Source organism: Pinus tabuliformis, chromosome 5_1 (genome assembly GCF_031772625.1).
Source record: "Pinus tabuliformis cultivar Carrire ecotype Pingquan chromosome 5_1, CPIR1, whole genome shotgun sequence".
Lineage (NCBI taxonomy): Eukaryota > Viridiplantae > Streptophyta > Pinopsida > Pinales > Pinaceae > Pinus > Pinus tabuliformis.
In genome coordinates, this window is record NC_142305.1 from 355078631 (window position 1) to 355095046 (window position 16416).

Below are 16416 nucleotides of genomic sequence, written 5' to 3' on the forward strand. Positions count from 1 at the left end.
TTGACTCCCGTATCATGCTATTAGTAATTGAACACCTGTCTCAGATTGACTCCCGTATCATAGTCGCTCCAGTCATAAACTAGAAAATAAAGATTGACTCCCGTATCATAGTCGCTCCAGTCATAAACTAGAAAATAAAGGGAGAAACTATTGACTCCTGTATCATAGTCGCTCCAGTCATAAACTAGAAAATAAAAGGAGAAACTAGTTGAGATATATCTCTCGTAAGTTCACTAATTGCTATTGGCAGGTTTCTTATTATTTAAGTCCAGTCAGAAAAGGGGAGAATTCAATGACCATTCGTTCACGGGAACGAGAAGTAAAGAAAGTAAAGGTCGAAGTGGATAGAGATACTGTAAAAACATCTTTTGAAAAATGGGCCAAACCTGGTCATTTATCAAGGACGCTAGCTAAAAGTCATGATACTACCACTTGGATCTGGAACTTACATGCTGATGCTCACGATTTAGATAGCCATACTAATAATTTGGAAGAGATTTCTCGCAGAGTCTTTAGCGCTCATTTTGGTCAACTAGCCATCATCTTTATTTGGCTAAGTGGGATGTACTATCACGTCGCTCTTGTTTTAAATTATTATTATTATTAAGAGCTCAAGGGCCCAATGCTATTAGTAATGCTATTAGTAATGTTCCAAAAATGGCATTATAAAATTATTGAGAACTACTAAGTAACTTTTCAATAGATGTGAACTACTAAGTAACTTTTCAATAGATGTTTGATTTTTTATTAAGAAACAGTTAACCCTCTACCTAAACAGGAAAATATAGAGAGGGGACGAGCACGAAAAATCCCATCCTAGAGCTGGATGAGATAAACGAGTTGGAGCAAATATAGAGCGGGGACGAGCACAAAAAAAATCCCATCCTAGAGCTGGATGAGAGATAAACGAGTTGGAGGGTTGCTCCATACAGTAACAAAGAGTACTGAGATGTAGGTTGGATAGGAGTCCTGAGGTCCATAGTATTGACTGTAACTCGATATAATCCAGCATTGAAGGAAGAAAGTGCTCTCGACGTGATTTCCAGACATGTGGTTGGGAGGAGAGACTTTTGGAAAGGTATTATTATTTTGTTCTTCTTGTTTACAAGATAATAGGTAATAATAGGTAAGTAAGATAAGGAAGTGCCAAAACCTAGAAATGGACTCTGTGTTTTGCTCTAGATTGTAAAGAGTCATAAATTGCGTAATATAGAATGTTATTTAAGATAAAGGCGTAATACATAATGTCATTTAAAGTTGCTAGATTATAAAGGTTATCATTAATTTGAATTGTAGATTGATGACAAAATAAAGGGCTTACTCTTATGTAAAAACCCTGAAATATATAATGGATAGTGAAGCTGACATAAGTGGAATTAACTGTTTGCAATCCAAAACAGGAAATAGTTTCTGACTCGTATTGTTAATTATAACTAACAGTGAAATAGAGGAACCACAAAATATCCTCGGACAGAGTCCAGAATAAACATAAATATTCTTTAAAAAACAGTTAAAAGGGATGAATTCAGGAGTTAACTAAAGATTAAATTCATGATGGTAAAAACCCTTGGTTAATTCCCTTTCATAGAATCCTACGTATTAAATAAATATAGGTAAATACATCAAATTACTAGATTTAAGATGGACGGGGCCTATTATCCAAATATATATACACATATATACTCTATGCATGCGATTAAGATCTGAGAACTTGAATTCTGTAATATTAAGACAAAAATATGAACATATCATATTGACAAATTGTATTAATAGAAAGTTTGCATAACTTAACGATTCTCAGCATCTAAAGAATAGAATCAAATACCATCCGACCACCCACTATCGGCTCTCAAGAAAGTTAAAGGAAGAAATACAACCATTCTCTCCTTAAAACCCAAACCCAGATTTTCGAATCAACTACAAAGGAAATGCATTCAAAATTTACAGTAAAAAAAAGATTCGACAGCTTGAGCTTGTCGGTGAAATAAACTTAAATCAAAAGGAGTATTATGCGTGCTACTCTTAATCTAGTTCCTAAATAGAAGAACCCTCCCTGAAACCCTGAAATAGCAGTTCCGAATAGTCTCCAAGGTCTGAACGCAAACCTGTAAAATGACGGAAGGCTGTAAGCCTTAAGAATCTATTCACACATGCCCAAACTCGAGGTTCCTCGTATGATTCTTACATGTCACAAGAACAACTGGAATTAGTAGAAGTAATACGAATGATAACCCCTTTGTTACAATGTTAACTTGTTAGGAAGGATAGGGTTCTTACCTGAAGTTGAGACTCCCGCTTGCTGGAACCATAACCTGTACAAAGACATCGATGAAGGGTTTAGTAGCGAATCCATAAATAGGGATAAATATGAATAAAAACCAATAGCGAGATTACAATCAGAAGTATTGCAGTAAGCTATAGCCTTGACATACGTTACCTTGGTCCAGCATCTAAGAGTGTTGGGCGCCCTTCGCCATCTCTGCAACCAAGCAAGCTACGCGTGTAGACCAATGTAGGGAGTTAGAATAGGTTTATAGATGAAAACCCCGCAATAGTGGTTAAACCCTTAGGAATGGGAAAATAAACCGTTGAATTTAAGACTGCTAATTTACCTATTTCAGAGGGTGCAGTCTTCACCGCTTTTCTGAACCAGAGCACCCATGAGCATCGAGGAATACTGAAAAGAAATCTAACCACAACAGAGCAGAACAGGATACCTAGGCGGCCGTGACAATGAACCATCAGAGCAGTGAATGCGAGAGAGAGGTCAGGGAAGTGGGCTCTAGACGTGTCTCCACCGTCAGATCGATAGTAGAAGATCGACGATGCCAGAGCTAGCCATATGGCGGTGTAGGACATCAGTACTTCAACTCGATCTGGCGGTTCACCATATGTGATCAGAAGCAATTGCCAACGCAACAAACCGTGCCATGGGTAGTTGTATTCATTAATGACATAGTATACTCGAATGGATCCATCCACCTGATCATTAAAGACTTATTCACAATCGTATACGAGGTGTTTAATTAATCTCATAAATATCATTGAACACATGTGATGAGCTCGAGCCCTCTATGGGCCAATATTTATAAGCTTTATGACTAGCAATTGTCCCAAAAGGTACAAAGAGAGGCCGATAGGATTATTAAATTGGAATTATTGAATTTTTCATTTGTGGAAAACTCAACGGTTACAATGAATTCTTACAGTAATGCCACTGCATAGCAATTTGCAGTACCGCTGTTTTTCATGCTACATAGGCAGTGCTAAGGCAACGTTACAAGTGGTAAAGTGGGATACACGAATCTGAACATTTGAGAATATCAAAGATGAGATCCACATGAACTTGCAAAAGGACCTCCCCTGGTCTGCCAGGTGTTATAAGAGTTGCAACTTTGACACTTGTGTGCAACAAGGTGAAAATTTACTTTAGTAGTTACTCCACAGTCATTGCATAAGATCCAAACCGGCTCAAATGACCGACGAGAAAGTGGTGAGGTATTTTCTCTCACGCTACCATCAGACAACTTACCATTTTGTTCTTATAAGCTTGAGGCAACCTACATGACAAAAAAAAATATCAAAAAAAAATATCAGAATCCACTCAAGAAACTTAAAAAATCAATTGCCATTGGACAAAATTAGCAAAAACACATCTAATAAGCTACTCTTTATACAACCCATTGCAAGTTGACTTCAAGATGTTCATCTTGTCGAAAATATCTACCTCTCGGTCAAGTTTCTCCCACAATTTAGACATATCACAGACAGATTTGGAGCACACTGGACAAGAAAATCTGCAAAGGAAAAACAAACATGTTAGAATGGCAAGACATTTGAAATAAAATTAAAGCTGCTACAAGCTGTGACCACAGATCGCTGAAGAAGGTACCATCAATGGGCATATCAGTGCAAGTATATCTAGTATTGTGTAATAGTATATGTAGACTGGAAACAAGAGGTTGTGAGCCAGGGCACAAAACAGGCCACATATGAAACTTACTGAAGTGTACCTACAGGATAACGCTTTAGGACGGTATTGCATGTAAAGCCATAGGTGGATAAGAAGGGGATTATTGATCATGTGAATAAAATCTCAATACAGGGATATGACTATTCGAGAATTCTGATATACATGAGCAAAGCTAACTGATCATTAAGCAAAGTCAACTGTTTTTTGATAGACATGAACAAAGTCAAATGTTTGACTTTTATCATATCAAGCATATCAGGGATTCTACTATAACAAGATAGCTTGCCATGACATATATAACAACTACAAGGCAGGACACTGAAACCACTGATGTTGTTTTTATAAGAGCAAGAGAAAAATAACATAAATGCACCCGGTATAGCTAGGTAATCCGAAGCTAGCTTAGAAGTGGGTACTATTGGTCGGCTTTTTTCTTCCTCTGCTTCCCCTCTCTCCATTAGAAACAATGAGCGTCCATACCGATGAGAATGAATCCATTACTATCTTTCTATGCTTTTGCGTTAGAATATAAAGGTCAAGTCACAGGTGCACTGGTTTCGTCATATCTCTCTACAGTTGGAAAGAGCCAGAGTGCTGAAGGCGGTCAATGGACTATGTGTGCATTGCGAGGCCGAATTCACAGGAATCAAGCAGTGGAAAGCCAGGAAACACGCCAGATTGACGTGGGACGTTGCCCCCCATGGCGAAGAAGAGGTCGGTCTGTGTGTTGTGGTGTCTTTGTGCTTTTCTCCAGATATTGGGTCAAGGGTTCGAGCTTCTTAGAGACCGGGAAACCCCCAGCTCAACTGAACTGCTCTCACTCACTTTGTGTATGTTGTTTGGATTGGATTGCTAGTGGGTCAAATTTGACTGTGGGAAACGGGTCGCTGGCTGTGTGTAGGTTTTCTTCCAGTTATTAGCTCTAGAAGAACTACTCCAAAGGATACACGTCCATCTATAAATGACATTTATTTTCCTAAGGAAAGAGTTGGTGTAAAGAAAGAAATGGATATTTACCCAAATGTACCTACAATATCACTACCTATTGTTGTTTCTCACCACCTCGAGAATAGATTCACTAATGGATTCCCACAGTCTGAAATAGAATCCAAGGCATCAGAAGGTAAACCTAGGATACCCACTTATTCAAGACATATGCACATCTCAACAATTTTCCTTCAACCGATCAGTTTGGGTAGTTGCTTGAGGTACCGAAGAATAACGAAGATAAGCCTAAGCAGGATAATGACGATCAAGAAAGGTAGAGACCATCATCCACAGTTTTCAGTTCTGTAAAATAAAGAACATGACAAATATTTTACTTAGAAAACAAGCTGTCAATAATGGGTTCCTGGAAGTAGTTGAATAGAAGCTACTTTGTTTTGTTTGGGTGATTATTATAAAAAGGTAATGATCAGTGAGTTTCTTTCCTTGCAACAGCTATGGACATAACCTTCCAGAGAGTCCATTTTCAAATCTTAATGGATCCAATCGTATTAAAACGGTATTAAATACTTCAGAGAAAACAGTGGGGAACATGCCCACTATTTCCAAAGCTTTAACACAAGCATCATCAACACCTGTTATCGATAAGGAACTTACTTGTTCTATATGCCTGGGTACTTAGAATATTCGTTTTTTTGACATTGTTATTTCAATGATTTATCTGTATTCTAACAACAGACAACAAAATCCGAAACTTCTACCTATAAGTCTATGTGCAGATGCCGTTGTGGAGCCGAAGCAATTAGCGTGTAGCCACTTCTTTTGTTTGAAATGTGTGCCAAAGGTGAGATAAACAAAGCACTCATTTGCATTATTAAATCAATATATTTTAACATATATAATTGATTCAGGCTGCCATTTCTGTGAATTCTGCTGGTGCAGGTAATTAAATTGTCTGAGGAGTGCCCTATCTGTGTGCAACACAAGGGCAACCAGGTCTTTAAACTTTCTGGAAGGAGAGATTTATAATTTGATTATTACCCTTGGGAAAGAGAGCCAGTCCCACACCAAATGAGTGGTAGTTATACAAAATATACATCATGATACTCAGCTTGGTCCATTTCTCAGATGGCACTGGGTCTAAAATATAAAACAATTTGAAAATGGTGCAAATGCAATCCTTTGTATCTATATGAAGATACAGATAATGTACACAGTGCTCTTCTAATCTATGCTGATTTAGATTCAATGATATTTGCCAGAGGGAATTCCATCTCCAACAAGGTTCATATTATGGATGGAATACCTATCATATAAGTACTGCCTTGACCAGATATGATGTCCATTTCCAACGTCAGAGAGATGTGAATTTTTGCAATATGCACTTATCATGGCACCAAAATTTATAGGCCTTAACATATTTTTGTTTTGCCCTGCAGTAGAGACAAAAAAAACAGCAAGAATATCCATTCCAATTGACCATTACTTCCTGAGGTTCCTTCAGTGACAAGACTGGAATCTTCAAGCTTCACAGTAATGGATTTTAATACCCTGATTTGACTCTAACTGAGCAGTTCTAAAAAGTTGCATAAAGTTTACAAAGCAGAAGCTATACTGTAGCTTTCTTCGATGAAAGGGAAAATTACCAACAACTTGAGTATATTTACAGACAAATATCTCAAACTTGGTAGTGAGAATATTACAGGTTTAGCAAGGGTAACTCCAAGACAGACCTAGCCAAAGATGTCCTTGTTCTCATGGACATTTAGTATGAAATTTAAGCACCTACTACGTTGGTATAATGATATAATTTGTCATACAGTTTCTATTACTGTAACTGCTCTTGCACACCTGCCACTTAATCCATATCATTATTACATAATCGCAAATTCAACCTTAATTTAATTCTTTTTTAACATGTTAGATTGATAACATCACAAGGTGAACCCTCAATGGCCAGTTTACTGTGATCATCAACTTTTAGCATATAATGAAAATTTTATGATATACAGTTGGCCTTATAACAGAAAACTTCTATGATAGACAGATAAAAAGTTTATACAGATATTTGAAAATTAGAAATTTGTAGAAAATTTTATAACAGCAAAAGCTGCAAATATTGAAAACAGTGACATTTTAACAAGATGGAAAAATGAAAAGAACCTTATTTTTATTCCATTGGACCAACAGAAATAAATATCAGGTAGACAGGCTGTAAAAATATTACACTGTAAAAAGGAGCATATAATAGGAAAATATCAAGATGAACAGTTACTTGCAAGAAAAATAAAGAAAACATAGGCTATTTCACATGAACGGAAAATTCAAAAATAAATACAGATAGCTAGCAATGCAATTTTATTCATATCATTATAGTTGTTAGGTTGTGATGAGCATCATATTTCCTACTTGAAATCATGCTTCACTGTCACACATTTACAAATGAATGGTGGAATACATATCCAAAAGTTGTCAGTTTGGGCCACACACGCCACCAAGGTTTTTTTTCCAAAACTTTGCCCATACTCGGATGCAATCCTACAGCTGCTACAGCGCTTTTAGTCTTGACCTGCGTAAGACACTTGCTGTGACACCCTTCACAGTCACATCCATCAAATATTTTTATGACCTTATGATGACCTTCCTTCACAGTCACATCCATCAAATATTTTTATGACCTTATGATGACCTTTCTTCAGTCACATCCATCAAATATTTTTATGACCTTATCCTTGTCTTCTCCTATGCAGAAACAGGCAATGTCTAAAAATATACATCGATCCTAATAATATCTTTTTGAGCAAATTGAAGCTGCAAAATTATATTATCGAAAAAAAACTATTGAGATTTCAAATTGCCATAAAGTTCCCACCATATTCATCTCAAAATCTCAAAAGACTGAAGGGCATATTCTGTTATATCCCCTATTTATGGCCATCCCGTAATAGAAAAGAGCATGTCGACATGCTTGACATAAACTGTTTTAATAATAGATTTCTGAGCTACATCACAAGTGTCTAACCGTACTGTACAATCTGTTCAAACTATGAAACAAAATGAAATCGTGAAAAAAGACATCTATCCAAAGCTAAGGCTGAAGCATACCAGCAAAATGACAGAGAGCAAAAAGTCATTGTCAAAATTCTCATCACATGGATGCCTTTTCATGTACCCCTTCTCCCGGCTACATATAACAAGGTCCTTACACTTAGCCTTCGCAAGCAACATGCCCGTAAACATCCATCCCATCGAGGAAGAGAAGGAAATCCAAGAGTGAAGAATATATATTTCTCCCCATTTTACAAGTTATTTTTCACATCGATATTTTTCAGATTACATTTCTGAGCAATATCATCTAAACATGTCTTTCATGGGCTTGAATATAGATTCCCTCCAAGAGTATCCATGACTTCCACCACACTAAACATTACACATTCTTTCCTCTCTTCATAAATACGGCCATTCATAATTTTATTATGCTTTATATGTTGGTGGGAAGGGTTCTATCTTTTGCAGCGATTGGTTTTTCCAGTAGCCCAAATCATTTATTATTTAAAATAGCAGTTCAAGTACTCGGAGATACCCGGGACAACCCATCATTAGCATGAAAAAACTATAGCGCTTCAAGTACTCGGAGATACTGGGGAAAAACCCATAGCTGGTATGTAAAAACATTTAGTGACTTCTTCAAATCACTACAGACTTCAAATCACTACAGAAAGAGTCTGGCGGAAGGCGTGCAACCAAAAAAAGTTCTTCAGAATGTTCGTTATTGATACCAGTTAGCTCATAAATGGAAAGTTTTGGTTCCTGAGATAGGAAGTATATCCGTATAGCAACATTTAACTAAAATCGAGCTACCAGAAACAAGGATATCCCTCACTGTGAAGTCAATGCACGCAGCAGCTCAACATGATCCACATCATCTAAACTTCTGAAAGTCTGATTTGATGACCTCTGGAGTCTGAACATCGCCATGCCTTTTTCAAGCCTATTCATTCACCGATGCATTCCAGTCAAATCCTTGTAAAATTTGTCATTTAATAATATTAAAATGTTCTTAGCTGCATATTCTCTTAAGGTTAAACACAAAAAACATTTTGATAGTAACCTGATCTCTTGCAGTTGAAAAGATATTTTAAGGGTTATCCCTCATTCCCACCAAAATACGCAATACTCACAACCTTGGCTTCCCTGCCGTGCTGTTGCGGCAATTTTATTGTATTTCCAAAATCTTCTAGTTTTCCGCTCAAACCACCTGTAATTGCGTGTGTTCAGATCCAATGGCTCAATGCCTTTTTTCTACACATTACAAAACTTTTATATTTGGAATTAGATCTTTAACTAAAACCCTGAGCAATGCCTTCTGCATAAAGAAGAGTTGTTCCATACCCTGGGATGGAGAAGATCCCTGAGTACGTGTTTTTGTCTTTGTATTACTCCATATAGAGAACAACTAGTTTTGCATAGCTATTAAAACTATTTAAAATAGTAAATAAACTATTAAAACAACCAGTTTAGAATAGACCCACATTATCTTTGGACTTACATGCTAACATAGCTTATTTCAAATTTAGATATACCTGTGTTAAACTCTTATTTTTTTTAAGCCTTAGCAGGATCAAACAAAGCAAACCGCAAGGAGTGCCAAGAAAAATAGACACCTCTTAGTACACAATAGATCTGGGATAATAAGGCTCCATGCTAGTATCGATCATTTCTTAACAGATCTGGATTGATAAGGATCTAGAGCTATTAAGGAAATATGGGGTTAGAAAATACCAGATGAACAGAGGCTGTTGCAATAGCTTCTTGTGTTTGAGAGTCGAGTTTGACCCACATTATCTTTGGACTTACATGCTAACATAGCTTATTTCAAATTTAGATATACCTGTGTTAAACTCTTATTTTTTTTAAGCCTTAGCAGGATCAAACAAAGCAAACCGCAAGGAGTGCCTAGAAAAAATTATTAACTATTGAGCAGTAAGGGCTAGAACAGGAAGGGTAGCGCCTTGTTGTCAGACCCTAGGTATGAATGCCTGGAACAATCCCTGGAAAACAAAGGGCATACAACCTTTTGAGAATATTAAAAAAAAAATACAGTATTCAGGGTATAGTAAAGCTAGAATATTTTGCCTCATAAAAGAACAGTAAAGCATAACCACAATTTTATATTTATATAAGAATCAATCCGAGAACAATTTGAAAAAAAACATATCCATATGTAAAAGAGGGCAATGCCACAGATTATGGCTAAACATTCAAAAGTAGCCGATGTATTGTATTTTAACCCGAAAATAACAATTACAGTCCCGGCCGGAAGGCCTCTTACAAGATGACATATAAAAAGTTCTATTTTGATATCAAGAAGCAGAAAGAAAAAACAAGCACGATTGGAGGCCATAGTCTTTCCTAACAGAGAAGGAAACCATTAAGGGTATGACTTGCTTCAGCAGATAATAATATACTAAAGACCACATAAATATTGTCCAAAAGGGTCGTAATTATCATTACAGAAGAACTGAGAAGAAAAAGCAGCCACAAAGTGGCACCTTCCCTGGAAGTAAGTTCCAACAGAAGATTTAAAGTACAGTAACACAATGAAAACAATGCTCTGGCAAAAAGCCTTAAGTGCTTTGCCAATAAAATGAACCTGGGTAGGTGCGCCGCAAGCCGTTAATGATAATCCCGACTGGATAAGTCCCAATGCTCCCGTAACCATGTGAGCTCTGCGAACGACAAGGAATTCCTCATGAATTCGTTGAGCGGAAGAAGAATTTCCTTCTTATTTTTCAAAAGAGAAACTAAAGGGAAATTATCCTATAGATAAAGAAAAATAAAACTGTAACGAATCCTGAGGGTAAAATATTAGAACTTACCAAGAACTACTCCAGACGCGAGAGCAAACCCTAGTGTAGAATTGTTTACCTGCTGCCAAGAAACCCTATCACGCATCACTACAAAAAATAGAACATATTTGTATGAATGCTTACAGGGAAAATGAACTTCTGGAATTACTGTGCCTCAATCGGTGTTAGTAAGAAGAAAAATATTGCCAGGACCAGACTTTTAACCTTCCTCTTGAAATCATCTCGCTTTAGACTATAATATAATTTTGTCTGCCAGCAGAAAACCCCAAATATTTAGCCGGTAGGCAAGGTGTGGACAAGGAACCCCTGACCAAAATTAGAAGACCAAAATTGTAGCTACTGCAGAAAGCAAGACGGGAAAAAGATTTGAATTACCTTCTGGCTGGAGGGAATGCCTTTGAGATAAGGTGAGCTCAATACCTGCAAAACACGGCACAGAAGGGCTCCATCTTCTCTGACCGCCCACCCTTTGGCGGGATGCAGAAAATCTTCAGCAGCAACCGACACAGCATCAGTTCGGCCGCATACGGGCCTCTGTGGCGGAGTCTTCGCAGGAATTTGATTAGCGAAGCCCTGACACCTTCAGCGATGAACGCGTTTGGGGAGGTGAGGGAATGGGGCATCGTCCGCCTGGTGGAATACCTGAGGAATGAAGCGGCTCCTAAGAAAACGGCACGAATTTAGCAGCAGAACCGTTTTCATCAATATCCATGAATACACGACGCAGCTCGCTTGCAGAACTCTTTGGTTTCCCGATGCCACGTGTCGCCATGAGATTATAAAACTTTGCAGTTATACTCACTCTGTTCCCGATGCAACGTGTCAGCATGAGAAAGAAAGGGACGACGAAAGGTCCCTTTCAAAGAAAGGCCTATCGGCCTAATTAGAAATGTATCGTCGATGTATAGTTTTAAAGATTTTGTTTGTGTTTATTTTAAATTGCGATATAATTTATGCAATTATTTCGTAGTTATTGTGTGAATTTGTTATTTCGTCGTTACAAATGGTATTAGAGCTAAGGTTTGTACAGTGAGCTTTTTTGGGAAAGACATGTATAGGAACATAATTTTGTTTCAGATTTTAATTTTTTTCTTTCTTATAGCTAACCAAATTTATGTGTGAAAGAGTTAATAAGTAAGGATCACACAAAAAAGAGGAAGGTCAAAATGCAAGGGAGCCCTCGGCCAACCGGTTCATGTGGAACTACCTACGTAAATGCTAATCTTGACATATGGATATGGCTTGGTGAAGAATCACAAGAGGCTAATGCAACATTATTAGAAACTATTTAGGAGTTGCGTGCTGAAATGATGAATTTAAGGTGAGATGATGAAAGATTACGCGAAGAACATGAGAGGATACTAAAAAGTGTGTCCAATAAACATAATCAATGGCATCGAGATCCGAGAGTTGAAGACGAGGAGAAAATCCCAACAACACAACATGGAGAGGAAAACATGAAATCTGCTCAGAAACATGTGGAAGATGAGGAAGGGTGTTTAGACAATGTATTCAAACAACTAAAGACAAAAAATAGAAAACTAAATTGCAAGGTGAACTTAAAAAGATTAAGTCATCTCTTTTTGAAGGAGAATGAGAGGAAGTAGCAGAAGATTGTCTCATTGACATGGGAAAATATTTCCAAATCTATGAGTACACACATAAATTGAAAGCAAGATTAGCGGTTTATCAATTAAGAGGAAAGGCCACCTTGTGGTGGGAAGAAATCAAAACAGTAAGGAAAATCAATAAAGATGAAGTTACTTGGTAGGAATTCCAAAAGCACTTCAAAGACAAGTATTTAATGGAGCATTATTACGATGAGAAGGCAAAAGAATTCCATGAGTTAAGGTTTAGAACCTTAAGAATGGATGAGTACATGACACACTTTACCTCTCTACTACATTATGTGCCTTACATGTAGGAAGAAAAGGCCAAAATTCAACGCTTCATCAACAGTTTACCTAATTTTATGAAGAATAAATTGGAGTTTGAGTACCCCAAGACAATTGATGACACTATGTGGAAAGCCCGCATCTGTTATCAACAAATGAAGCAAAAGAATGAAGGACCCATGAGAAATTTAAACAAAAAAGGTAGAAGCCTACCTCCAAGTAAACAGTCCAGATTTGTAGGTAACAAAACGTACAGCAAAAGCCCCTCAACAGATTTCCAGCAAGGAATCACCCTAAGATGGCTTATCTGGAAAGCAAACATTTGGAAGGAGCTGCTAAATCTGTAAATGAATTGCAAACCAAACCTCCACTGCAGTGCTAGGGATGTAGAGAATCACACTACCACAAAAATTGTTCGCATAAAGCAAGAACATAACATTTGTCAAATGTGTAGGAGGCATCCACAATTGGAGATGTAGCAAGGAGCATGCCGAGAATTAATGTTGTGCTCGATGATCATCAGGCATAATTTCAGCCCACCATGATGGAATGTGAAGGTATGATTGCTAAGAAGCCTATCTCTGTTTTATTTGACCCAGGCGCTAGCTTAAGCTACGCTAGTCCTAAGGTGGTAGATAAATGTAAATTACCGAGCAGTGAATTTTCAAAACCATGGTTAGTCCAACTAGCCACAGGAACCAAGAAAAGGGTAACCACAAAGACAAAACATTGTCCCATTACGATTTTGGGACAACCTATTTACATAGACCTTAATATACAACCTTTGGGTTCTTATGACATCCTAATCAAAATGGATTTGTTAAAAGGGTGTTGTTCCTTAGTGGACTGCAAAAAGAAAATTGTCAGATTTTTTGCTGAATTGGGCAAAAGGGAGAAACTCCAAGGCATTAAAATGAATACCAAGTTGTGTCCTATTACAGCGAACCAGCTAGGAAAATGTATTAGAAAAGGTTGCCAAATATATGTTGTTCAGGTGGGATTCACAAACACGAAAAACAAGATGACATCTCTGGAAAATATTCTTGTTATTCAAGAATTCACTGATGTGTTTCATAATCTATTCTCAGTTTACCACCCAAGTGTGACATTGACTTCACTATTGAGCTAATTCTCGGTGCAACCCCTATATCCATTGCCCCTTACTGCATGAGCATTCCCAAATTAACAGAACTCAAAATGCAGCTTCAAGAACAATTAGATAAAAAGTATATCTGACCTAGTGTGTCCCATTGGGGAGCCCCCATTTTATTCTTACAGAAAAACGATGGGACCCTGAGGTTATGCATTTATTATCAACAATTAAACAAACTAACAATCAAGAACAAGTATCTGTTACCATGAATTGATGATCTCTTTGATGAGGTACAAGGAGCTAAGGTATTTTTGATAATTTATTTAAGATCTGGATATCATCAAATAAGGATAAAAGAGGAAGATATTTACAAGACAGCATTATGCACTCGCTATGGTCATTACGAGTTTGTGGTATTGTTGTTTGGCCTTACAAATACCCCCGCCACATTCATGAGTTTGATGCATGGTATTTTCAAGCCCTACCTTGACAAATTTGTGCTGATTTTCATAGATGATATCTTAATATATTCTAAAAACGAGGAGGATCATAAAGAACATCTGAAAATAGTATTGTAAACATTAAGGAAAAATCAGTTATATGCTAAATTCAGCAAATGTGACTTTTTCAAGGATTAGATCTAGTACCTAGGTCACGTTATATCAAAAGATGGCATTGTTGTTGATTGGGAAAAGATCAAAACAATCATGGAATGGACAACCCCAAAGAATGTCGCTGATATCTGATCATTCTTGGGCTTATCTGGGTACTACCATAGATTTATTGAGGGATTTTCAAAAATCGCCTTTCCCATGACCTCCTTATAGAAAAAGGGGCGTGCTTTCCATTGGACAACAAAGTGTCAGCAGAGTTTTGAAAAGATAAAACATCTACTCACCACCACTCTAGTATTGAAAGTGGCAGATTTGGAAAATTCCTTCGTGGTTTTCACAGATGCAGCAAAGCAGGCATTGGTGGGGTGCTGACACAAGAAGGAAAGGTGATTGGTTACGAATCTAGAAAATTGAAGGAATATGAACAACGATATTCAACCTATGATTTGGAGTTGACAACAGTGGTGCATGCACTTAAAATGTGCTGACATTACCTACTTGGAAAGAAATTTTTGCTGCTAACACATCATAGTAGTCTTGCAATTTTCTTTAACCAATCTAGCTTGAACTCTCGATAGCTAGATGGACAACCTTTATGAGTGAATTCTATTTTGAAGTGAAACATTTAAAATGGAAGGAAAATCATGTTGTTGATGCACTAAGCATAAAAGTACATTGTATCTATGATGTTCAGATGAGCCAAGTAAGTTCAAACATTCCTGAAATCATAAAAGAAGGAGCTAGCAAAGATCCTGAGTATTCCTTCCTTTGGAAACAAATAAAAGAAGCTTTGTTGAAAAATGAAAAATTAGAATTTGAAATAAATTCTGATAATCTTCTTACATTTAAGAACATAATTTATGTCCCTAACCAAAGTTCGGTTAGACTTTTTGTGTTGGATGAGTTTCATAGGAAGCCTTGTGCATCAGAAAATGCTTTCAGCCATCAAGAAAGGGTACTTTTGGCCCAGATTGAGGAAGGATATTACAGAATATTTGTCCAAATGTTTGGAGTGTCAGCTGGTAAAGGCAGAGCACCAGCATCCTGCTAGATTGTTGCAACCATTGCCCATTCCAGAATGGAAATGGGAGACTATATCCCTAGATTTCATTACCAGCTTACCACGTACAAGAAAGCAACATGATTCAATTATGGTGGTAGTTGATAAATTGAGTAAAATAGCTCACTTTATACTGGTGAAGTCCACATACAAAACCGTAGAAATTGCGGACATATTTATGAAGGAAATTTTTCGCTTACATGGGATACCCAAAGTAGTGATTTCAGATAGGGACGTGAAATTCACTTCCACCTTTTGGAAAACTCTCTTTTCGGGTTTAGGTACTCAGGTCCAATTTAGTACCGCTTACCATCCCCAAATGGATGGACAGACCGAAAGGGTAAACCAGGTGTTGGAAGACATGCTACGCATGTTTGTGATGCAACAACCACACAAGTGGGAGGATTACCTCCATTTAGTAGAGTTTTCATATAATAATGGACACCACGAATCGCTAGGAATGAGCCCCTTTGAGGTGTTGTATGGGAGAAAGTGTAGAGTGCCTATAGACTGGAATAGTCCAGTTAATAAGTTTGCACTGGGTCCTGACATGCTAGCAGAAATGGAGGAGACCGTGAGGAAGATTCGACAAAATTTGAGGGCAGCCCAAGATAGGCAGAAAATGTATGCAGATAAAAAGAGGACCTACAAGGAATTTCAACCAGGAGATCACGTTTATTTAAGAGTGAAGCCCTAGAAAAGTTCATTACAATGGCAGGGTTGCGCAAAATTAGCACCCTGATATTGTGGCCCTTTTCAAGTTTTGGAACAAATTGGACCGATGGCCTATAAGCTTGCACTACCAAGCCACATTCAGGTCCACAATGTATTTCATGTATCGTTACTGAAAAATTATGTGTATAACCCTCAACACATTATTGACTGGGAAAATATTTAGGTAAACAGTCAAGTAGGTAAGACCGGATATAATGTTCATTTTTGTTTAAAAAAAGAGAGAATATAACT

The 16416-nt window shown here is 37.4% G+C and overlaps 1 protein-coding gene and 1 long non-coding RNA gene across 3 annotated transcripts; both read right to left on the reverse strand.

Moving 5' to 3' along the window:
• Positions 1-1726: 1726 nt before the first annotated feature.
• LOC149164924 (uncharacterized) lies at positions 1727-2874 on the reverse strand. 2 transcript variants are annotated; one of them, XR_016260294.1, is made up of 4 exons: positions 2613-2874; positions 2438-2494; positions 2278-2312; positions 1727-2105 (listed from the first exon to the last, which is right to left on the reverse strand). It is a non-coding gene; the product is annotated as an uncharacterized LOC149164924 (long non-coding RNA). The 2 variants fall into 2 exon arrangements; XR_016260293.1 differs by having other exon boundaries at positions 1727-2180.
• Positions 2875-9994: 7120 nt separating this feature from the next.
• On the reverse strand, positions 9995-11560 carry LOC149164925 (uncharacterized). Its single transcript, XM_089429647.1, has 5 exons — positions 11460-11560; positions 11164-11368; positions 10993-11037; positions 10798-10846; positions 9995-10647 (listed from the first exon to the last, which is right to left on the reverse strand). Exons 1-5 carry the CDS (start codon positions 11558-11560, stop codon positions 10595-10597), a joined length of 453 nt encoding a protein of 150 aa, XP_089285773.1. The 3' UTR covers positions 9995-10594.
• Positions 11561-16416: the final 4856 nt, after the last annotated feature.